We start from the raw sequence: 23,800 nt of genomic DNA, 5'->3' as shown, positions 1-23,800 counted from the left end.
TAAATAATGTGGTAACCATGGGCCTTCACTGTCTGTTCCTCCATCTTCTAAGAACTCTCTTTTGTAGCCACTCTGGATCTCTATTCCCTGTTTTTCCTTGCACTTGTAGCTATCCCAGATTGCAACACACTTTTCCCTCCTCTAAGCATTTAAGCCTCAACATACATACAGTTCAAAATTCACTGCTCTATGATATCTTCCTAAGTTTCTTGTGAATGTGAGTGGTCACTACTTCCACATCTTGCACATCTCCATGTGGTGAATTTATTTGTGGTGTATTGTTCTCCTACTCAGACTCAGCACCCATTCTTTACCTGGTACATAGTATGCACTCAATAAATGGTTATGGAATTAATGTGTGCTCAATAAAATAAAGAGACCAAGAAACACAGCTATACCCAAGAAAGAAGCCCGGGAACAAAGAGAAAGGACAAATAATCTGACAATAGGAAACATATGAATGGATTGTTTGTTTTTAAAAGCTAAGTGGTTGAGGGAGGGTAGGGAAAGAAGAAAGTACATTCTAAAGCTCTGGCTTCAGGGTAAGTAATAAAAATTGTTGCTTTAATTTTTTCTCATAATATTGGAAGTGATGGGAAGTTCTCTTCCATCACACCAGCCTTCAGGGCAGAAAGTTTCAGCCTCCTGAGCTAAATCAAACTGGCATTCTCTCTCTGTGTTTTTCAGGCAGCCACAACTGATCTCTGCCTTCCACCAGGCTAAACTTGGTTGACAAAAAGAAAGAAAGAAAATAATATTCCACTTACTCTCTCAGCTTCTCTTCTGTTTTGCTCTCATCAATTAATTATAAGGTCCCTGGAAGCCCATTTTGCATTGTGTCTCTGGATTAAAGAGATGGAGGCATTCTACTCTGTCTGCACAAATTGTCCTTATAAAATGAGGAGGCTGGCAGCCAGTTCTTTGCCCAGGACACAGAGCTAGCGCTAAAAACAACAATGCTTGGTACTCATGGTTCAAAGCCCTTAAGTGCCACTCATGGACGATCGCTTTCCATGTCATCGATTTTATGCTCCCTCGACTGGTAAAACGGAACCTACTTAAGATAGGATACTTGAGGACTTAGGCTCAAAGTATCAGAGGCGACTAGAATCACAATAGAATTCAACAATGTTTTTCCCAAAATGATCAAACAACCAGCTACTCTTAATTCAGTCTTAATCATTCTACACTTCTAAATACATGGATTGTCAGCACCCCAGATTTTGTATATATCCTGGAAAATACAGAGAACATAATCTCCCACAACACAAGAGCAGGTTTCTGGGAGAAACTCTGTGTGCTTGTGTTTTGAGTCTTGACACCCATTTCCCAAGCACTGTTTCCATTCAAAGAAGTCAAACAGAAATTGCTATAGTACCTAGCTCTTAAGTTTATGGTGAAAATTAAATACCTTGGGCAACGTAAGTAAAAAGGTTAAACATAACAGTGCCTAGTATGTGGTTAGTTCCCCATAAATATCATCTATTATGTTCCATGTCTGAATGACACATGACCCCAACTGGGTTCTTTGGGAAAAGAGCCTGGGAAAAGTCAATCTTTTTTTACCAAGTAAAACATTTGCTCCATTTCTCCCAATAGACTTGAAATAACTGAAGTAGGTAACATTAATCTCATTTTTGAGTTTTGTGTTTATTAAATGTAGCATGCAGAAAAAGATTTTAGTATGTATGTAAAATGCCTTTTTATGTATCTTAAAAATCTTCCAAGGTTTTTTCTTTAGCTCCACAATGTTGTGCTCTATACTCTCAAATATATTCAGATCAATGATGACACAGTTTCCTAGACAAAACAAAAACATAAGGCATTGTCTGACTGTGCTGCACTGGAAACAAGTTAGAGCTAGAAAACTGGGCAATGTAGAAGAATATCTTGCCCTCCTTTCTCCTCACTCACCCAGGTCCCAGGGCATCTTAAAATATGGACAGGAAGACAAATAAACTATAATCTCCAGAGAAGTAAGCAAACTAAACCTCCATGACATCATGTGCCATTTCACTTTCAACCCTCTTAAACAGAGTGTTCCAAGCTGAATACCAGTGGCTCATACCATAATCCTAGCTACCCAGGAGGCTGAGATCTGAGGATTGCAATTCTAAGCCAGCCAGGGCAGAAAAGTTCATGAGACTCTTATTTCCAATTTGCCAGCAAAAAGCCTGAAGTGGATCTGTGGCTCGGTCCTGAATGGAAAAGCTAACAGACAGCACCAGGGCCCTAAGTTCAAGACCCAGTATTTCTCTCTCTGTCTCTGTCTCTCTCTGCTCTCTCTGTGTCTATCTCTCTCTCTTTGTTTCTCTCTCTCTCTCTCTCTCTCTCTCTCTCTCACACACACACACACACACACACACACACACATACACACACACACACACACACACACGCACACACTCACTCACACAATGCCAGAGTGTTCCAGAACATTAATTCAGGAAAGGGGCCCAGATAAATTCCCTCATCTTAGAATTAAAACCTAAAAAGATCAAATGATAAATCCAAAGTCATTCAGCTTTTCTAGAACCTAGGCCTAAAAAATTTACAACTGTGGCAGCAACTTACTACATGAAAGTATTCTTCATATGGTGTGTGTTCACAGATAAATCTCTCTTTTCTTCTCTGGGCCATAATTAGCCTTCTTCCATTCCATCACATGCAAATCAACCAGCACTTGCTTCAGAAACACAGACGGGATTCTTCACAATCCTGAATTCAAGAGAAATGCCTGCCTGGTATTACAATAAGTCAGCCATTTAGGTCTACCTTGAAATGCACCTTATCTTGCAGAAAGACATTTTAGTGCCAATGATGCTTCAAAAGTCCAAAGTAGAAGAAAATAGAGCACAAACAAGAAAAGGGAGAGGTTCATATTATTTTAAGCAAATTCATACACCCAAATTACCTAAAACAGATGTCCTAGGAGAGGTTTCTGTGGAGTATTTCTTTGACAAGTGCAGAGAACAGAAACAACCCCCTGACCCCCATGTTTTCAAGACTGAGTAGAGTATCACTGTGTAGCCCAGGCTGGCTTCTGACCCACAAGGCTCCTACAGTTAGCCTCAGAGTTGCTGGAACTATAGGTATGCACCACCATACCTAAGAAAGAGAATTCATTTTAAATAGTCACAATCTTATTAATGCCATTCGCTAAAAGTACCACACTTAACTCTTCGGAAAAACCATCATAAAATAAGGGTTGTAAACTGTCATAAAGTAAACACCGTCTACTGCCACCATTCCACGTTAATTTACGTCCACGCACATATTCCTTCATTCAGGTGTTTCACATGTACTCAGTTATTCATTCATCCTGCGCTACTTTGGAGATAGTGGACTGCGAAGAGGAGGCCATGCTGGGGTATAGCCTCAGGGGAAGGCCTCAGGTGAGGACCTCAGTTCCACATCCTCCTCATCCTAGGCCTCACACCCTCCCTGGTTTTCAGGGCCTCAGGTGACCCAGATGTGGGAGGCCCAGGGCCTCTCCCAGGGACCACGGGGAGGAAGCCTGGAGCCCACGCACTAACCTCATCCGGAGGAGGTTCCAGCGCTGGCTGGCAGCCTGAGTGTGGTGGTGGCCACGCTCTGGTGAGGCCTTGGCCCCTGCGCTGCCTCTTGTCCTTGACCATGACCTTGACCGTGGCCTGCCTAGTGCCATTAGCAGGGAGGCAGACGGGAAAGATGCCCATGGCGCTGGGGTGGGGGTGGGGAGGGGTGCAGGGGCTGCACCCCCTCTAGGATTGCTGGTTTTTGCCCCTGCAGGGTCCTGGTCCCCAGACCTCTGGCTTCCGCTTCCTCTTCCTCTTGTGGGGCCACCGGCCTGCAGCCTGGCCCCACCCAGGGGTGCCTGGGAGGCCGGGGAAGGCCAGGCCTGCAGTGGGGTCCGGCCCTACAGGTGTGCTGCGCAGGTGGGAAGAATATGAAAGGGGAAGGGTTGGTTGGTGTTTGTCCGAGCCTGGCTAATGGCCAACCTTCCTCCAGGCCAGGCCCCTGGAACACCATGCTTTGTGAACTGCCACGCACCTCCCAGGAGGAAGCCATCGCTTAGAAACCGTTATTGCTCCCCACGCCCCAACCCCCACCGTTTGAAGGATGGTTAGAGAGAGGCGAGGGTGAGGGCAAGAGGTGACCCACGCCGAGAGATCAGAAGGTCTTTATCTCCTTTAGGAATTGATCAGAGACCGTGCCCAGGAGAGAGGAGACACATCTGCTGACCCCAGTCCACCGACTTCTGCTCTCACAAAGTACCTGCTCATGTATTTTCAAACTTTTCGGATTTTGATAAGTCCCAATCCCTTTATTTAACCCAACTCATCAATTACAGTGAACTTTGTAAACACTGAATATGTCCCTTCTCTTAACCAACCCTCCCTCTCTCTCCCCCTCCCTCCCTCTCTCTCACAAACACACACACACACACACACACACACACACACACACACACACACACACACACACACACACACACACAGCATCCAATGCCCATTCATAATATTCAGTTCATGCGCCTTCTAAATTTTTACTAGCCTTTTGCTCACAATGGCAGCTATATGCAACATCCAAGGGTCCAGATGCCCCCAGTCCACTTTCCCAGCATCATATCTCCTAGACTACCTTCAGCAGGATTGAATTATTTTTCCTCAAACTATCTAAAGAAAAAGTTTTATTTCCAAACTTGCACTGTGGTTGTATTTGAGACACGTAATTCTAAACCTAATAACAAAATGAAAAGGAAATATACCACAAAAGGTTGCAAGTCTTTGTGTTTGTTTAGACAAACACCCAAGTTTGCAATAAGTATAGAATTACTCTTCTATTAAAAAAAATCTGAATGGTTGCTCTTGATGTCTATGCTTATCAGGGACTAATAAAAAATTCAAGCTAGGTTCCAATGTCTCACACCTGTAATCATAGCTATACAAGAGGTTAAGATCTGCAGGATAGCTGTTCAAAACTAGCCAGCCATGGCAGAAAAATTTGCGAGACTCCATCTCTAGTTCATCAACAAAAAGCCGGTTTTGGGGAATGGCTCAAGTGCTAGAATGCTAGCAGTGAGCAAACAAGCCAAGTGAGAATTCAAGTTCCTGTACCAGCAATAAAAAAATAAAAACCATAATTTGGTGTCATTGACTTTCTGTTGTTTAATGTATCACATTCTTTTCAACTTCTGGCATTTCTGTTCTTTGCTTTTGTTTCTGTTTTTGCTTAATTTTTAAAAATACGTTTTTTTATTGTAAAAATACAGAGGGGTTACAATTACATGAGCAAGGTAATGAGTACATTTCCTATCAAGCATTGTTACCTCCTCCTTTGTTTTTCCCCTACCATCCCTTCCCTCCCACATCCACAACTAAGTTTTTGCTTAATTAATATTAGTTAGTTTGTTTATTATGGTTTGGGTTGGGCTTTGGCAGCCCTGGGGTTTGAGTTTAGGACTTGGGCTTTGCCAGGTAAGCATTCTGTCACTGAGCCTCATTTGTAGGCCTTTTCCCCACTGCTTATCTTTTAAATAGGGTCTTTCTCTCTGTACAGATGTTCATCTGGACTGTGATCTGCCTATTTTTTGCTTCTTTTCATAGACAGGATGACAGGCACACCTCACCACACCCAGCTTTCTTCATTGAGATGGGAGGAGGGCTCTAATGGATTTTTCTTCCTGCTCTTGCTTCAAACTGCAATCCTCCTGTTCTCAAGCTCCCATGGATCCCGGATTACAGGTGCCACCAGCAAATAACTAAACTCTGGGCCTTTTTCATTTATTTCTTCAGTATTGCTTCAAAGTTCTTCTCAAGATTCAACTCCTAATGTAATAATAATAGTAATAGTAATAATAGTAATAATTGGGTGCCGTTTGCTAAAACTTTAGATAGATTAATTGTGGATGTTTATTAGCCCTATAAGCTAGGTATTACTACTATTGCTATTACTTCCACTTAAGAGATGAGGAGACTGAGCCATAGAGAGGTCAAGTCAAACAACTAATGGGGGTAAAGTCAACATTTTACATTGAACTGGCCTGATTCTGGAGTCCATTTAATCAAGCATCATGCTGAGGCCTTTTAGCAAGAAGCCTCCCCATTTTCATATTACAATTATTGACTCCTTCCCTGTACCTCTAACATTTTCCCCATTATGTTTCATTTATGTCTGCTTCAGAACCTGTACGGTTTTCATACCATGACATTTGTGTAACCCTATAGCTTTTAGTACTGCTCTCTCCAAACAGAAAACACCCTTTACATCCTGGGCTTTACTCTTACTACTCACTGGCAGTGGAGTTCATTCATCAAGTTACCACTATCTTGTGCTTACTGAGTATTATGTTACAATTAATTGTTCATGGCTCCATCTTCTGCTAGAGCACTTTTTACATTCAGGGTTATATTACCAAAGATATTTTTTGATTGAACAAACTTTCAACTTAGGATGTGCCAAGTAGTGCTCTAATACCTTTAGAACAACATAACCAGCCCTATAAATATAGGTGATAGACAATGGAAATGGTCTTTTTTACATTGAAAGTTAGGTCATGTCATTGTTCAGAACGCTCCAGTGGCTTTCCATTTTACCAAAAGTAAATGCCAAAATACACACAATGTCCTGAACATGTGTAACTGAGTTCTCTCTACCACCTTTCTGCATGCCTACTCTGCTGAAGCCATATTGATCCTTTACTTGCTCCTCCTTATCCTCTCCTACCTTAGGGTCATTGCTCTGGGTCTTCCTTTATCCCAGGCAGCTACTTCATTAACCCTCTTTGCTCAGTTCATTTTAATGTTTTCTTGGCTACCAATTATATTTGTCCCCAACTCTGACTACCTACTTAATACTGTAATCAGCCCCTTTGTCTTACCCTAGCACTGTCAAGGGCCTGTCCTCTGCTCTAATGGCTATTTTTCCATTGTACACACCATTCTCCTACATATTATGTGATATTACTTATGTATATTATTGATCACAGTCAACAAGTTCCCCAAGAATAGAGATTTTGACCTTTTGCCATTTTAATCTACTACATTCTTAGTGCCTAGAATGGTGTCTAACACATTAAGTAGGCATCGGTGCATAATTGTAGGTCCTAATAATAGTTGAGACTGAACTGATCAGAATATCATAAGGGTAAGTAAAATTGTCTTGCAGAATCAAATGGGAACACAAAAGTAACAGTAAAAATCAGCAAATGGATTGTACTTCCAGAATCCTAGCATCCACCTGTCCTAAAGCATGAGTAGCATTAGGATTAGAGGATTAGAGTAGACGTTAATTTGGAATTAAGCATTAGGTGCATTTAATAGTTTACATATGTACATTATGTATATATATATACTCAAAGCCATGGTGTGAGTTGCACTAAACTCCATCATAACACTGCTCCTGATTATAGTGAATTGCTGCCAAATTACTGAAAGTCAAATAAATATAGAATATTCCAGGTGGCAGATCTATTTTTCCAACACCAGAATTTCAAAAGGATTGCTTGATGTTTATTTTGAATATGCCATTCTATAATTATCAGATTAACAATGTAGTTTTCCCAGAATTACAGGACCAGATCCAGCTATTTATTTTTCTTGATCTCATCTGTCATGGATATTAAAATATCTTGAAAATATAGTGATAGTTTGGAGTCCTCTAAAATATTGGTCAAAGCACTTAAATCTTTGTGGAGTTAAAATATTAATTTCAAATTTATATACATGTGTAGGTTAAAAATGAAATGCCAAAGGAAGGAGTTAGATGATATATATTAACATCCTGGGCTTCTATTATGCCCCTAATGTTTTATTCCAAACATTAATGTCTACCTTAGAGCTGTTCTCTGCTGGCAGGATGAGAGTCTGGAAGTACATCCCTCTTGTCTATATTACTTTCATGTTTATGTTCCAACTTGCTTCTGCAAAATATATGATATTCTGGTCAACTCAGTCAACTATTATTAGGACTTACAATACCACAATATATGTCAATACACGGACTTATAATGCAACCATCATATGTCAAAGAGTATCTGTATCTAGTCCCAAGCAGGATATTAAGAAGTAAATGATACATTTATTGCTGTGTAGTATCTCACTTGATATGTTCACAAGAATAAAACACTGGGAAACTAATCCAGCAGCACTCAAAAGGCAGAGGCAGAGACAGGAGTAACAGGAGTTCAAGGCCAGCCTAGGATATATAGAAAGAGCCCATGTCAAAATGCCACCACCATCAATAACAACAACATAAAGAATGGGGGAGAAGGTTCTGTTAAAATATTAAAGTCCAAAGTAGTAAAAGTGTTTAATTTATTCTAAGTACATATGAAAACCATGTCAAAAACACAAGAATGCGGTGCACCCAAAAATGGTAACAGTGGTTGTATTCGTGTAATGGAATGAATGTATTTATTGCTGCTTTCACCTTTATGGACATTTCAATTTTATACAAAAAACTTCTATTGCTTTACAGTGAAGACCTTACCTTCTTGGAACAGACCAATGTTGAAACCAATTTGTCCAGTATGACACAGTTCTTTGAACCATGGGCCTCTTAAGACTCACATTGCTGAAGGACTCAAGGTCCCTTCTATCCTCTCTCTCTGATTTCCTCAAGTAACCCTTTCTAATAATTTTCTTGAGAGAATAAAGTTCTAATACTTTAAGGAATACATTGTAGAACAGGATTGATTTTTCTTCTATGAATGTAAAATACTGCAGCTATGCATTTTCTGCCTTCTTTGGAGTAATGGATGATGATGATGATGATGATGATGATGATGATGATGATGATGATGGCGATGATGGCGATGATGATGGCGATGATGATGATAGTTACTTAGGTCATTTTCTATCATGTTTGATTCTCTTTTGGAACCCTCTTGAGAAATGCTGCCAAGTATAGTTTTATGGTTGAAACTGGACTTCAGCACCATATGATTACATTACCATCTGGAAGCATAGAATTCCTTTTTGTGTATTTACCACATTTTCTTGATCCATTCATCTACTGAGGGGCATCTGGATTGATTCCAAATATTAGCTATGGTAAATAATGCTTCAGTAACATGATTGATTGTGCTGGTAGCTTTAGTGTGGCCTTGTATAAATGCCCAGGAGTGGGATTGCTGGATCATGGGGGAGCTCTATGTTTACTCTTTTAAGGAACCTTCATACTACTTTCCAGAGTGTTTGAAACAGTTTACATTCCCACTGACAATGTAGTGTTTCCTTTTGGCCTGCCAGCATCTGTTATTATTAATTTTCTTGATAGTAGTCATTCTAACTGGGATGAGGTGGAATCTCAATTTCTTTTATGGCCAAAGATGTTGAACATTTCTTCATGTGTTTATTGGCCTTTTCTTCTTCTTCTTCTTCTTCTTCTTCTTCTTCTTCTTCTTCTTCTTCTTCTTCTTCTTCTTCTTCTTCTTCTTCTTCTTCTTCTTCTTCTTCTTCTTCTTCTTCTTCTTCTTCTTCTTCTTCTTCTTCTTCTTCTTCTTCTTCTTCTTCTTCTTCTTCTTCTTCTTCTTCTTCTTCTTCTTCTTCTTCTTCTTCTTCTTCTTCTTCTTCTTCTTCTTCTTCTTCTTCTTCTTCTTCTTCTTCTTCTTCTTCTTCTTCTTTCTTCTTCTTCGTCTGTTGTAGGGTTTTATATCTGGGTCTAGGCACTGTCCCTCAGCTATTCAGCTCAAGGCTAGTGCTCTACTACTTGAGTCACAGCACCACTTCTGGTTTTCTGGTGGTTTACTGGAGGTAAAAGTCTCACAGACTTTCCTGCCCAGGCTGGCTTTGAACTGTGATCCTCAGATCTCAGCCTCTGAATAACTAGGATTACAGGCATGAGCCACTGGCACCCAGATTATTGGCCATTCTTATGAGAAGTATCTCTTTAAGTCTTCAGCCGCTTATTAATGGTGTTTCTTTGAGGATTTGTTGGGGGCGGTAATTTTTTGAGTTCTAACACAATGGAATTCTATGCTTCCATCAGAAAGAATGATATTGACCCATTCATAGGAAATGGAAAGACTTAGAAAAAAATATATTAAGTGAAGTAAGCCAGGCCCAAAGAAACATAGGCTGCATGGTTTCCTTCCGTTGTAATAACTAGAATATATATAGGATATTCTTAGCAGATGATCACAATGTCTCATAGTTATATGGATAAGACCATATAAAATGATGCTTATAAAAATGAATGCCAAGAAATGGAAGTAAGAGGTTTGGGTTTTTTATTGTACTATTTGCAGTTCTTTCTTTTTTTTCTTTCTTTCCTCCCCTTTGGTTTGTTCCCTGTTGTTACTGTTTTCTAATTTCTGTACCCTTTTTCTTGTATATAAGTTTATCTGATTTGGGGAGGGGAAGGGGAATCACAGAAAGGGTGGGACAAAAGGTGAACTGATGCAACAGTGATATTCACTAGATGCTACATTGGAAATGAACTTTACAACATAGGGGAAAAGGGAGTAGGGGGTAGGGGAAGTTAAAGGAAAGAGGGAGGAAGTAACATTTCTTCAAAAAGAAATGTACTCATTAGCTTACTTATGAAACTTTAACCCTTTTGTACATCACCTTTCAATAAAATTTATTTCTAAAAGAAGAGGAATATGGCCCAGAATCGGCATGTAATAGTTCTGGTTGGCCTGACCAACTATAATTTTAAAGTCAAACCAAGTTTTAACAAAAAAATAATGTTTCTAGTTTGGCAACCTACGAGAAGAAGAGGGGAAATAAATAACTATAGTTAGCGGTCTGTCACGAACGACTATTAGTCACTAGACAGTAAGTTTCATGACAGCAGGAACTCTGCCATAAGGAAGTTTAGCACAGTGTTTATCACATAGAAGAACCTAAATAATTTTGATTGAATTTAACTTCTATCACATTAAACAATTGATATGTGGTGAAAACACATGGCTAACTCAAAAGAGAAGCAGAGTTGAACACATCACAATTAGAAAGTACTAATGGATCTGGACCTGAAGATCCAGTCATGCCTAAAGCTCATTTACAGCTGCCTATACAAGAAAATTCCTCTTTTCCTTTAGGCTTACTTGAGTTAGCATTTCTGTCATTGGTTTCCACAGTCTTGATTTACAAAGTGCCTGAGTTGGTTTGGTTACTCTAATAACTCCTTCATCTCTCATGGTGAAAACAGCTGAGGCCCTACAAATAGCTCCTACAGTTATGTCCCAGTGGTTCAGAAAATTGCTCCAGGTTTCTTTCTAAGCTAAATCTTCTTGCTCTGTTTCCTTATCTTGATTCCTACTCTGTGGCCTGGTACCTGGATCTCTTTTGATTGACACTTCATGGTACAATTGAGCCTGGCTTTCTGTTTCCTTTTCACCCTTAATAAAATCCCTCCCCGCAAAAAACCTTAAGCTACGTTGAGTTCTGTGGTCCCAGGACCACTGAGCCAGACATTTTTCCGTGGCAAGTACCACTGATTCATTTGATCTTAAGTGGGTTCTGTAGCAAATCTTCTAGGTCCCTTTTAGACGTGCTCTTTTCTATGTGATACCATTTTTTCCTTCATGTGATTCACAAAACCAAAAGGCCAAAACCTCCTTCATAGCCCACAAGCAAGTTAGTATTCTTTCCAGATTTGGTAACAGGAATTTTTGCTAGAAAATATTCTGACTTTGTAGAGATTAGTCATCCAAATAAAAAAGTCCTAAAAATTTATATTGCACAAAGCATTTTCACTACCCAAAGAAGAATGTTAGACTTCTCTTCTTCCCTCCGGGGTATATCTCTTTATGGACTAGTACTCCTTCCTCAAAAAAAATGATGTTGGTGTCTCAACTGCCATTACCTCAGAGGTGGCTGTATTTAGAGACAATCCTTAAAGAAGTTTCCATGTTCAAATTGTCCTTAGAAGAGATGAGGACATAGATCACCCATACACAGGGGAGACCAGGTGAAATCATGTGGACAAGATATCTTGGCTTTTTGATGAGCCAGGGAAACAGGTCTCAGGAGAAAACAACCCTAACAATACCTTCATCCCTGACTGACAGCCTCTACAATTGTAAGAAAATAAATTTCTGTTTAAAATATAAGCAACCTAGTTTATAGAAAGTTGTGGCATATAGTACTATGCTATTTAATATTATCACTAATTGTTACAAACTGCCATCTCTCCTTACCAAATAATTTTGGAAAGAGAACCAAGAATCTTTCTCTACCTTCTTATTTCCCTGTTAAAAATATTTTGTCAGGAAACAATCCTGAGTCATTTGTGGAATTGTCACCACATACTTTCTCATTCAGCCAATAGTTAAGGAATGTATCTTAAGTCTCAGTCATTGGCAGGAAGGAGGTGAAGCTAATGGTAGGTGTTCTCTTCCTCAAAAGTCAATAACAAACACTACTAGCATAGTGGTTCATGTCTGTAACCCCATCACTCAATAAATAACTTAGAAGGATAGCAAGTTAATGAGATTAAAAATATTATTATAAATCTTCTTTCTCTTCTTTACTCTTTCCTTTCTGAACAATTTGTGTTTCTTGCATCTAATAATAGCAAGGTGTACAAATAAAAATAAAAGCAAGGTGTAGGTGTGTGTGTATTAGGGGTCATAATAGTGACCCCAGTGATAATTCTGGCACTTGAATGAGATAAAGAGGGTCTAAAAAGGCTGTGGAGAACATTTATGTAGATGGGCCTTTTCAAAGGACAGAATGAATAGAATATGGCCAATCTCTACATATGAAGGTGGCTGGCCTGAGGGAAGAGTTGAAAGCAGGGCAATGAGGAGGTATCTCTGTGTGGGATGGAGAATCCTGGGCAGAATGAAGAAAACATCTCCACAGCAAGAGGCAGCTCAGTATGAGGTCCACAGTCAAGAGAGGTTAGGGAGGCATTCACATTTGAGGAAAAGATGAGGGTAAGGGGCTAGCGTAGAGTGTTGGCTGATGTTAATAAAGATTCCATGTACTCAGACTGTGGGGTGTTAAATGGAGTGAATAGTATATCATGTTGTAGATGATCCATGGTAGGTGGGGTATTGGAGTTTAAGAAATGTAAGGAAGGAAGATGGGAGGTTGGTTATGGGTGAAAGGATTGATTAAATAAGTAAATATCTTAAGCCCAGTGAGGGCTAAGGTAACTATTTTTTCAAGGAGTTACAAATTATGATATGAGGTAAATTAGAATATATCCTGTGGTGTTGGACTATTTGGAGGCAAGATATAAACATATAATTTCCAGGAATAGATAAACCATGATAGACAGATGATTGATAGATGATAAACATATTTTTAATGTAAAATTATACTCATAGAGGCATATACACTATCCATAGCTTACACATTGGAAAAGTCTAGGAGCAAAAACACCATAATAGCAATAAGTAAACTGGACACCCAAGTAGCTTCTGAACACTATTCTCACTCAAAAACAGCTAGTATCTTTAGATAAATATCTAGTTCCAGAAATGGGTTAAGGAAAGTACACCACAAACCAGAAGCTGCTTTTGTACCAGAAAGTAAGAATATGCTGAAGAATTTAGAGACATGTCACATCAAAAGGATACAGAAGCTAGCTTGAAGGGACTGTTACTGGACAAATATGGGACAGTAAAGCATGAAAATAAATAATGTTAGTAATAGATTATGGCCTGTTAAATGAAATAGGAATCCATGAGTTCCTACTAACAGAAATAAAGAGCAAATTGAAAATACAATAAAAAAAAACAGATTATTGATACAAACTCAAAATGTCTCTCCATAAGATATTTACTAATGATAACAAGCAACATACTTGGCAAATGTCACCTTAATCAGAGCTCAATGTCAGCACCACCAATAGGTAATGCTACACCTCTAAATCCTATGGAACTCAAAGAGATGCAATAAGACATTGTATTACAATATTTTACAATGTATTAAGAGAATGTATTAAAGCTTTGACACTGAATTTTTCTACTAAGATACATGGACTGAATCCAGTCAAAGTATACCTAAATTGAGAGAATCAATATAAATAACTGGATTTTAATCTCAACAAGTGTCAAGGTCATAAAAGTCAAGCAAAGATTGGAGAAGATTCCAAATTAAAGGAGACTGCAAAGACATGGCAACAAAATTCAACACAGCATTCTAGGCTGGAAATGTGTCATACAGCAAATGATTGGAACAATTGAAGAAAATGATGGTTGGAGGGTAGTGATACAGGTGTACTAATTTTCTGATTTGTAGTTTATATTGTGGTTATGCAAGAGAATGTCATCTTACCAAAAATACATTTAAATATCTGGGAATTGTGGGTGTCATATCAGCAACTTTCACTCACAAGCTTCAGAAAGACAAGCAATGGTTTATTTGGCCACTCCCTTGCACACATTGGAAATTATTTCCAAATTTTATAAAAGAAAGTCAAGGAATGTGGGACAACTGGCCAGTATCCTTAACATACTTGTGCCATGTAAAACAAAACAAAAAGGAATAGATTTTTTAAAAGACTTGTAGGACATAACAAGAAGATGCAAACATAGCCCTGGATGGGATCCAAGTTTGCAGATTTGGAGATAATAATTTGGAATACATCTGTGGTTTATTATTGGATGAAATGAAATGTGTTGAAATGGAGAAGTAGAACTCGTTGGCCAAAATTAAATAAAAAGAACAAATACAAATGATGTGTTGGAAGGATAAATAGTAACCTTATTACTGGTGCTCATTGAGAATTTTTTATGTTCACATTTTCTTATTGTCTATATTTTCTAGAAAATGTATGTGCCCTGTATCTGTACTAGTAAAAAAATTTTTTTCTAAAAGCAATTTTTAAGTAATAGACTTGGAGAAAAAGAGCCAATGTTCATGACCTTCAATAACTCTCATTTTTATCCACTGGGATGTGTCAGGGTTCCTGAAGACATCGTGATCAAAATCTTTGAAGCATCTGCTTGACTCTGACATAAGCTTTCAGACTCAGCTATGTATGTCTAAGAGGTGCCCAAGATTTGTTCAGCAGAACCGGTCACCTTTAGTATGAAGTACACATTGGTAAAATGAGGAGTAGTACTCTGCCTTAGAAAACCATTGAGAAGATTAAATGAGTTACTATATCAATAAAGGGATGAGGAAATGATTAACAGATTGTAGTAATATCACACACTTTTTATAAAGAAGAGATTTATCATCCTTTCTGTTTGTTTTACTTTCTCCATCAAGAAGATGAAGGAAATAATACAACCTATCAGTTCTGGTTAAAACTTGCTATTCTTCTGATTAAAAGGCACCAGACACATAAATGGACATGTTAAATTGTAGCCCCTTTGTACAATCATTTGAAGTTTAGAAAATAAAATAAATAAAGACTTGCTGTTCTTTTTAGTCCATAAATTCTTAACACTGTGCTTCCTGTATGTCTGTTGTAAGGCCTTCACAACTAATTAACATTTGATCATCATAATGTATTATGATCCTCCCCATTTTATAGAGGAAGGAAGCAGCAACAGAGAAGTTAATTAATTAAAGTCACACATCCAGTATGAGGCATGGCTGATGTTAGAACAAAGCAGCCAAATTTCCAATATCAACTCATCATATAAGCCAAACCATGAAACTCTAATGTGTGTACCAGTTGCTTCTAACCCCACCCCCATGTAAGTTAATGTTTCAAGTTCCAAAAGCATTTTCCCCAAAAAACAGCCTTGCAGATTAGGTGTGGTTCCTTAGGCTAACCTATTTAAACAAACAGAGAACAGCTGTGGCTTCGAGATCAGTGTCCCCCTCTAGGCCAAGGTTAGTGAATAGGTTTCATCTTCCAACCCAATTTTGATCAATTAATTGTGTTTACAGCAAACACTGTGTGGAGAATTCTGAGGTCAGCCTTAACATGGGGCACATGAGAGGATCAATGAGTGATGTGTGTCATGAATGGAGAGTGAAGAGAGATTCCTGGAAAACATGTGCTTGCCATCTCTGTACAGATGGCACTGACACTCAATAGAGTGTAAGCCTTTCAACTTCGTATCCATGTACTTCTCTATCTTGAGTCCTGAGATATCTAGGGAGTGAGCAAGGAGAAGACAAGGCAGGGATTCTGAAAGCAGAGAGGGAGGGCTGGATGGAACTGACTGCTAGGGAAGCTCTGATGGGTGACCACAGCTGTTCAGAAGTATGGATAGTTTAGAAGTCAAGTATTCCTATATCAGTGATGCCTTGTTCTTCCCCACAGAATACAGATATTACCGAAATGATCCAATTAGCATCAGTGTCTTGGTACATTTTCTGTGGCTATAACTGAATACCACAGACTAGATAATTTGAAAAGAACAAGGTTTATTCAGCTCACATTCTGAACATAACAGGTTAATGACCTCTGGTCTTCTGGCTGCATCAGAACAGGTAAGAGAGCATCATCTAGCAAGACAGAGGATGTGTGCTAGTTTGGGCCTTTCTTCCTAATGCAAAAACTCTTATGACTTCATCTAATTCTAATTATTGTCCATCAACTGGGTTCTACCTTTCAATAATATTAACTATGAATTTGGGGATTAAGCTACTAATACATGAAATTTGGAGAGACAGTTTGAAACCATTAGCAGGAGAGCACAAGGAGAGTAAAGTATCAATATCTTCTGTTGGCATTTCAAGAAGTCGGGTTCAGCATAGCTAAATGACTCATTTCAGGTCGCACAGTGAGGCTCAGAACATCAGTCATGAGTTATATATAAAAGTAATGTCAGAGCAGAATGAAAATGAGTACACGTAGCCCAGCAAGACTATCCCACAAACCACTAGCTTACATGCTGGACTGCTAAACTAAGGTTTGGCATGGGTGGGTCCTCCCTCACACTTGCTGAGGTTATCAGGGAGGGCACTAAGATGACAAATAGACATCACCTGTAGATTGTTGAGAGCTTGTTTCTCAGCAAAAACTAGAGAGAGAGAGAGAGAGAGAGAGAGAGAGAGAGAGAGAGAGAGAGAGAGAGAGAGAGAGAGAGAGAGAGAGAGAGAGAGAGAGAGAGAGAGAGAGAGGTGGGGGGAGGGAGGGAGAGAAGTATTTGAAGCTCAAAGGGAGTCCCAAGCTAGGTCACATTTCAGAGAGTAGTGTAGCTCAGCAGGCTCCTTAAATGTCATGTCAGCTTTCGAAGGCATTCACAGTTGCTCCAACAGCAAGGTTGGAACAAAGCCAAGCAGCTTTAGAAGAAGCTCAGTCCCTTAGACATCGATGACACTGCCAAGAGCAAAATCAAAAAGGGCCATTGGGTAGTTTGGCATCTGGGCCCTGCAGCTGCCAAATCATATCCACTAACCATGCCAAAGTAAATCCATGGAGAAATTCCCAATGAGAGGCCCGGCAGCCCAGCAAGCTAGAAAATTACTTGTGATGTAGGAAAGAAGTAGGTTCTAGTTCATTGGTGTCTGTTGAGAGTATTGGGCAACTATGAGCAAATCAGCAGAAACATTTCACTTCTGGTTTCTTGTTCATGAAATGGAAACTGAGGGGAGAGGCAGCGGGTGGGGGGAGAGAAGACATTGGGAGGAGTAGGGAGAAAAAGGTATTTCCTAATTTCTTTTCCTCATTTTTCTGAGACACAAAGATTGAAATTCTGCTCTGAAAAACAAACAAACAACAAGTCCTGCCTGTTCTGCTAGGGAGGAAAAAGAAACCAAACTACCACCACCACCAAAGAACCAAAACCAAGGAGAACAAGTACAAACTCATGAAAGTGGGCTAAGACAGATAGGACTTCTTGTCCCACCTGTTCATCTGCCTTAGGCTTTTCTTCTTCTCAGATTGTTGTTGGGAGAAAACAGATGGTTGTAGAAGCCTGAATGTTAAGTTTATGAATGGCAATTTGAACAGATGTTAGCAATCAAGATGGCATATAAGAATGTTTTTTTCATACCACGTTTACAGCCCAGCCTCCTTCACATAAATGGGAGAAGGGGGTCATAAAAAGGGTAGTTTTTGATCTCGGGAACAGCCTGAATCCAGCATGGTGATTATGTGACACAATAATGGAAATATTGAAAGAACAAAGGAAGAAAACACTAATCACCTCCCTGTAGTAAAGCGAAGTATTTCTCTGCAAACTGCTGAAATGTATCTACAAGGAAAGCAGCAATCCATTGGAGCATTTTCTGTTTTAAGTTGGGTGACATTGAAGCCCAAGGCTTAAACAGGTATCTGTGGATACATACTTGCTTGAATTTATTTAGATTTGAAGTAATTTAGTTGGTTTTCTTGTGCTTGGTTGAAGGTCTCAGACAAGTAAGGTCCTACCAGATTCCACTGAGGAATTAAATGTGTGGCAATGTCTGGAATGCTAAGAAGAGGTGAAGCACTAACTGTGGGACATTGGGAGGGAGTAGGTAGTGGCAAAATGAATTAACTCCAATCTATATCCTAAATATAAAAATCCTTTCTCTTCTACAGTGGTTGCACTCAAAGACACATGGCAGGTTCCTATGTTGCAGAACGTACCCAACCCTATGTACAATATTCTTTTCATATACAGACATATCTATGGTAAAGTTTAAAGCGCACTAAGGGGAGTCGACAATCACGGACAGTAAAATGGAACAATTATAACAAGGTATTGTAAACGAATTAAAACTTAGCAGTTGGGGCCCGAGACATGGCCCAGGTAATAGAGTGCCAGCTTTTGGGTCAAAGTGTCAGACCCTAAGTTCATGAAAAAAAGGAAAAATAATCCTCAGCCGTTATTTATTTTCCATTTCATATTTTCAGCCCATACTTACCATGGTAACCAAAGTCATGGGAAGTAAAACAGTGGATAAAGAGGGAATACTAGACCCTGGGCTGAAGGCAAAAGCAGGTTATGTATTGTCTATAATACAAGGCCAGACACAAGTACATGACAAAGATTATAGGAATGAAGAGAAAGAGAATTAAGGGATAAGATGGCAATGGCCCTTAAGAGTATCTATAGAAGAAGAGAAGATTCCAGAGCTTATGGCCATCTGGATGAAGAGAGCATCACATAGGATTTGTTATGAACCCCTGTAGACTCTGGCTTTAAACACTTCACTGCTCACTAGGCACTGCCATGCAAGCAAATAAACCCTTTCCCCTGGGTCCCCAGACTTGAAGGATACCCCTCCCTGGCTCTGCAGAATCAGGCCTCATCTGTCTACTGTGATCCTCTCTTTCCTGGTCAGCAGCACTAGTAGTGTTAGTCTCTCTACTATTTTTGTCCACACCTATTGTCCATCAGCCTATTCTCAACACAATCAAAGCAACTTCTGTGAAACACTGGTATTGTAGCTACACCTGAGGAATTTGCTCAAAACCAGAGTCTCAGTCCAGCCATCTGCTGAATTAGAACATCATAGGGTCAGGGTTCCAAAGCTTTACCAAGTTCCCCTTCCCTGGCTGCTGCTGAAGGTTAAAAAAAAAGGTACCGCCTGAATCAGAACATGCCACTCCTTGGCTCAAAGTCCTGCAGTGCCTTCAAAGTGATTGTCATTACTCACTGCCTGATGGGTGTTCATGATCTGGCCTGGGGATAGTCTGCTGACCACCCAACACTTCACTCTGCAGCACACTTGTTCCTCATTATATTCAAGGCCTTGGCTCTTGTTCCCTCCACCTGTAATGTACCCCAGATGCCTCTATCTCCAGACTACTTTCCCACCCCCAACTATGGTACATTCCCTCACCACCACCTGTCAATATTTATTTATTTATTTATGATTACAGCATGAACCCCTGGTACCTGGCTTAAGTGCCAACATCTGGCTGACCTCTATTATGAACTTGCTTATGGTCTGTCTCTGGGTGGGGGGAGGGGAGGGCATGCATAACAAATAATTTCAAGTAGAGGAATGAACAAATGATCCTGATTTGAGGCTCTCCCAAGCGCCCAGATAGAGGGCTTACTTAGCCCAATCTTCCACAGACTCATTGAATTCTACAATCTGACAAGGAGGATGCCCTTGCCTTCATTTTACATATGAAATGAAGAACCACGCTGAATAAAAGAATAACAGATAATTGAACAATGAAAGATTGAGAAGTGGGGTTATCAGAACAGCATACTTTCCAGGATTCTCCAAGTACTGGTCTGATAGAAAACAAAGTCATCTACTTAAAAAAAAAAAAAGTCTGGGGCTGGGAAGGTGGCTCAGTGGTAGAGTGCTTGCCTTGCATGCATGAGGCCCTGGGTTCGATTCCTCAGCACCACATAAGCAGAAAAAGCCAGTAGTGGAGCTGTGCCTCAAGTGGTAAGTGCTAGCCTTGAGCTGAAGAGCTGAGGGACAGCGCCCAGGCCCAGAGTTCAGGCCCCACAACTGACAAAAAAAATCTTAACTCTTTTTTCTTGCTATTTACCTAAGTGGAAGGCAACTTAGGGAGCAAAAATATTGCTTTCAGTGACCCTAGTACAATGCTGCAAGTGTAGGAAGGACTTGCTGCTTTGTTTGCTGATTTGTTCCCATTGTAAACACAGACAATAGAGATGTTTCCTGACTGTACAAACAGTTCTTACTTCCCTGCCCAATTACTTGGTTCTAGTTCAATCCCTGTTCATTTTTCTTATTAATGACCAAGAAGAAGTGGAAGCTTGAACATTCATTAATTTGCTCAAAATGTGCTTTCATGGAATATAAAAGAACATATGTTTCTTTTGCTAAGCATCTGCCAAAATGACAAACCAGTGCTAGTGAATGAATCTGGTAACTTCACTAGCTAAAAAGATGTCAGATTTTTCTAGAAGGAAGGGCCGGTACCATCAACCTTCTCTGTCTACCTCTCCAAATAATCTCATCTAGTCCCACAGCTATTAATACTATCTACAGATTGTTTACTACTGTTCAATCAGCTGGGAGTCCAGAAAGGAAACCAGAATCCATGCCGGTGAAGGACATCAGCAAACTGGTTAGGTCAGCTTGCCCTCTCCCCCATGGGTGACTACCACCCAGGGGAAGGTCTAGCCCTCCTACAAGCCACTATACAGGGAAGAGCCTCGGGTTCTGCCATGTATCAGGCCAAACCCACCTTTTTCAGACCATCACCCAGGTGAGTGCCTGGCCTGTTTCAAACAAACCAATCATGGGCTGAGGCCAGCCCACCATCCTGGAGGAGGTGATTGCCTGAAGAAAGGTGGGGAAGAGTACAGAGGCAACATAAAGCAACAGCCTAGACCTTTCTTGAGTGGCCTTTATTTTCTTTTTACTAAATAAACTCTTTTAAACTGTGTCCATCATTCCTGGTATTACTTCAATACTACCAGAGAATAAGAACCCACCATGCTCCATGCGTGTGTCTTATGCATCACTTATGCAATAGAGAACTGAATCCTGGAGGCAGTTACAATGATGTGGAGAAAGCTGTAAGTTCAGACTGAGGAGTTGAGACGGCCCAGAAAATAACAAGGTTGGGAAGTTGCTACCCTGCCTGGGCTAGAGAGGAAGTAGGGAAGAGGATTACCAGAGTTCAGAACTTGTGGGAGCAGGGACCCTGGAGGAGAACCTACCACGTGGGAATTCTAATCACCAGGAAGATGCATTAATGCTGGAAATGCTGCCCACAACAACAAAAAAAGGGGAATTACTCTGGCTTTACCCATCTTCCTCATCCTGGTCTTCTGCAGGTGCCTTCCATTGGCCAACCCTTCCCAGTAGCTAGTTGGCAAAGAAGCCTGAGAAATGTCGCTTGCATGGGTCAATTTTGAGCATTCCAGTCTTCTTCCTGCCCTCAAACCCATACAGAGTATGAGGAAGAGCAGGCCATGAGAAAGTCCAGCAAAGGATGAATGCTACTCCTAAATTACTATCTCTAATGCAGACCCCTTCTTTGAGCTCAAGATTCTTCCCTTATCTGAAAACTCTACTAAGTGTCTTCCAGTTCCTTCTAAGTGAACATGGCTACCCAGCCCACAACTATCTTTAAGATTTCCCCTTTGGTCCAGGAAAAGGAAAAGAGGGTTTTCTTCTTTCTTTTTCTCTTTCTTTCTCTTTCTTTCCTTTCTTTTTCCTTCCTTTCTTTCTTACCTTCTTTCTTTCCTTTTTTCTTTTTCTTTCCCATCCTTCCTTCCTTCCTTCCTTCCTTCCTTCCTTCCTTCCTCCCTTCCTTCTTTCTTCTTTCCTTTCTTTCTTTTTCTCTCTTTCTTTCTTTCTTCCTTTCTTTCTTTCCTTCTTTTCTTGTTTCTTCATTTATATGCCTTTGGGAGGACAAGGGGAGGCACAGAAATGGAAAAAGAGTGAACAAATGCAGCAACGGTAATCACTAGACATTGTTGAAAATGAATTGTACAACTTCTGGATGGGGACAGAAGGGAAAAACTGGGAGAAAGTGAGGGAAGGAATGATACTGTCCAAAACAATGCATTTTTTTTTTGTCAGTTGTGGGGCTTAAACTCAGGCCCTGGGTGCTGTCCCTGAGCCTTTTTGTGCTCAAGGCTGGCACTCTACCTCTTGAGCTACAGCACCACTTCCAGTTTTTGAGTGGTTAATTGAGAAAAGAGTCTCATGGGGACTTTTTCTCCTTGGGCTAGCTTCGAACTGTGATCCTCAGATCTCAGCCTTTTGAGTAGCTAGGATTACAGCTTAGAAGTGTACTATTTACCTGACTTATGTAACTGTAATCCCCCCTGGACATCAACTTCATAATAACAACAACAATTTTAAAAAAGATTTTCCCCTTGAGTGAAAAATCACCCACGGTTATAAATGAGGGTATGACCACTGCAGGCCGGATGGCCCTGTGCCTCCTATAGGTGATGAAAGTGACCTCCTAACTTGCCAAGCTCTCCTAGGGGGAAGTTCTTGTTGATCCTGAAGGCAAGAGGCTTTATTCTGAGTCTTTAGGACTCCTTAAAGGAACTAACACAGAATTAATTTTTAAAAAAAATTAGATTTTAATGAGATTAATCAAGCTTCTTTGTAGGAAATAAAGTAGAAGGGAACAAAATTCAACTATTCAGCAGTCTTCTCCTCTTTTCTCAGTGTCCCCTCCTTTGCAGCTACTTCCCTCCAACAAGCCAAACTTGTTCCCTCCCTACAGTCTTTCTGTGATCTGTGTGGAAAGCTTGTCTTGATTTGATCACTTCTGGCTCCACATCACAGAGGCTGTATCCTCCCTGAGATCTTTCTTGACTAGGCCAGACAGTAACCTTGGCTGTTCACATCTCTCTCCTTTGGAGCACCAAGTTGGATTGCACTTCTCTGTCCCCGGGACTTTAGAGGTGTTATGACTTGCTGTTGGCCAATGAAACTGGGGTGGGAGGGATGTATAGTGCTACTGGTCTCTGCCTGTTTTGACCTTATGGTTCTCAGTAATTGGAGTGGGGATAACAAGCACTCACAGCAAAAATCCTCCCAGCCCACAGGTACTTAGCTTGAGAAAGAAGGCAATCTTTGTGTGTGTGCTGGTTACTAGGGTCTGAGTTCACAGTCATGCACTACTCTTGCTTAGTCTTTTTACCCAAGGCTAGGACTCTACCATTTGAGCCACAGCACTACTTCCACCTTTTGCAGATAAAGAGTCTCAGAGATCTTAGCTCACAGGCATAGGCTACCAACACCTGGCTAATTCTGGCTTTTTTTTTTTTCTTTGCGGGTCCTGGGGCTTGAACTCTGGGTCTGAGGGCTGGCTATCCCTAAGCTTTACTTTGCTCAAGGGTAGTACTCTACCACTTGAGCCACACTGCATTTTTTTTGTAATTTATTGGAGATAAGTCTCATGGACTTTCCTTTCTGGGTTGGCTTTGAACTGCGATCCTTAGCTCTCAGCCTCCTGAGTAGCTAGGATTACAGGTGAGACACCAGCGCCTACTGGCCTGCAATACTGAACTCTGAGCCTTAAAAATGTACTCTACTCTCAGCAAGGGCTATACCAC

General features: G+C 40.3%; 1 protein-coding gene across 1 annotated transcript in view; it reads right to left on the bottom strand.

The window, feature by feature from the left end:
* Positions 1–3,995, bottom strand: part of Cpq (carboxypeptidase Q) — a 425,857-nt gene extending 421,862 nt beyond the window's left edge. Inside the window, exon 1 of the mRNA XM_069991811.1 lies at positions 3,537–3,995. Within this exon, the coding sequence (XP_069847912.1) occupies positions 3,537–3,698 (162 nt within the window). The 5' untranslated portion in view covers positions 3,699–3,995. The remainder of the gene's footprint in view (positions 1–3,536) is intronic.
* Positions 3,996–23,800: the final 19,805 nt, after the last annotated feature.

This window comes from Dipodomys merriami, unplaced genomic scaffold (genome assembly GCF_024711535.1).
Source record: "Dipodomys merriami isolate MVZ:Mamm:240054 unplaced genomic scaffold, mDipMer1.0.p SCAF_4, whole genome shotgun sequence".
NCBI classification, from domain to species: domain Eukaryota; kingdom Metazoa; phylum Chordata; class Mammalia; order Rodentia; family Heteromyidae; genus Dipodomys; species Dipodomys merriami.
The sequence above is the reverse complement of the archived record's forward strand: the minus strand, read 5'-3'. Positions and strand labels throughout refer to the sequence as shown.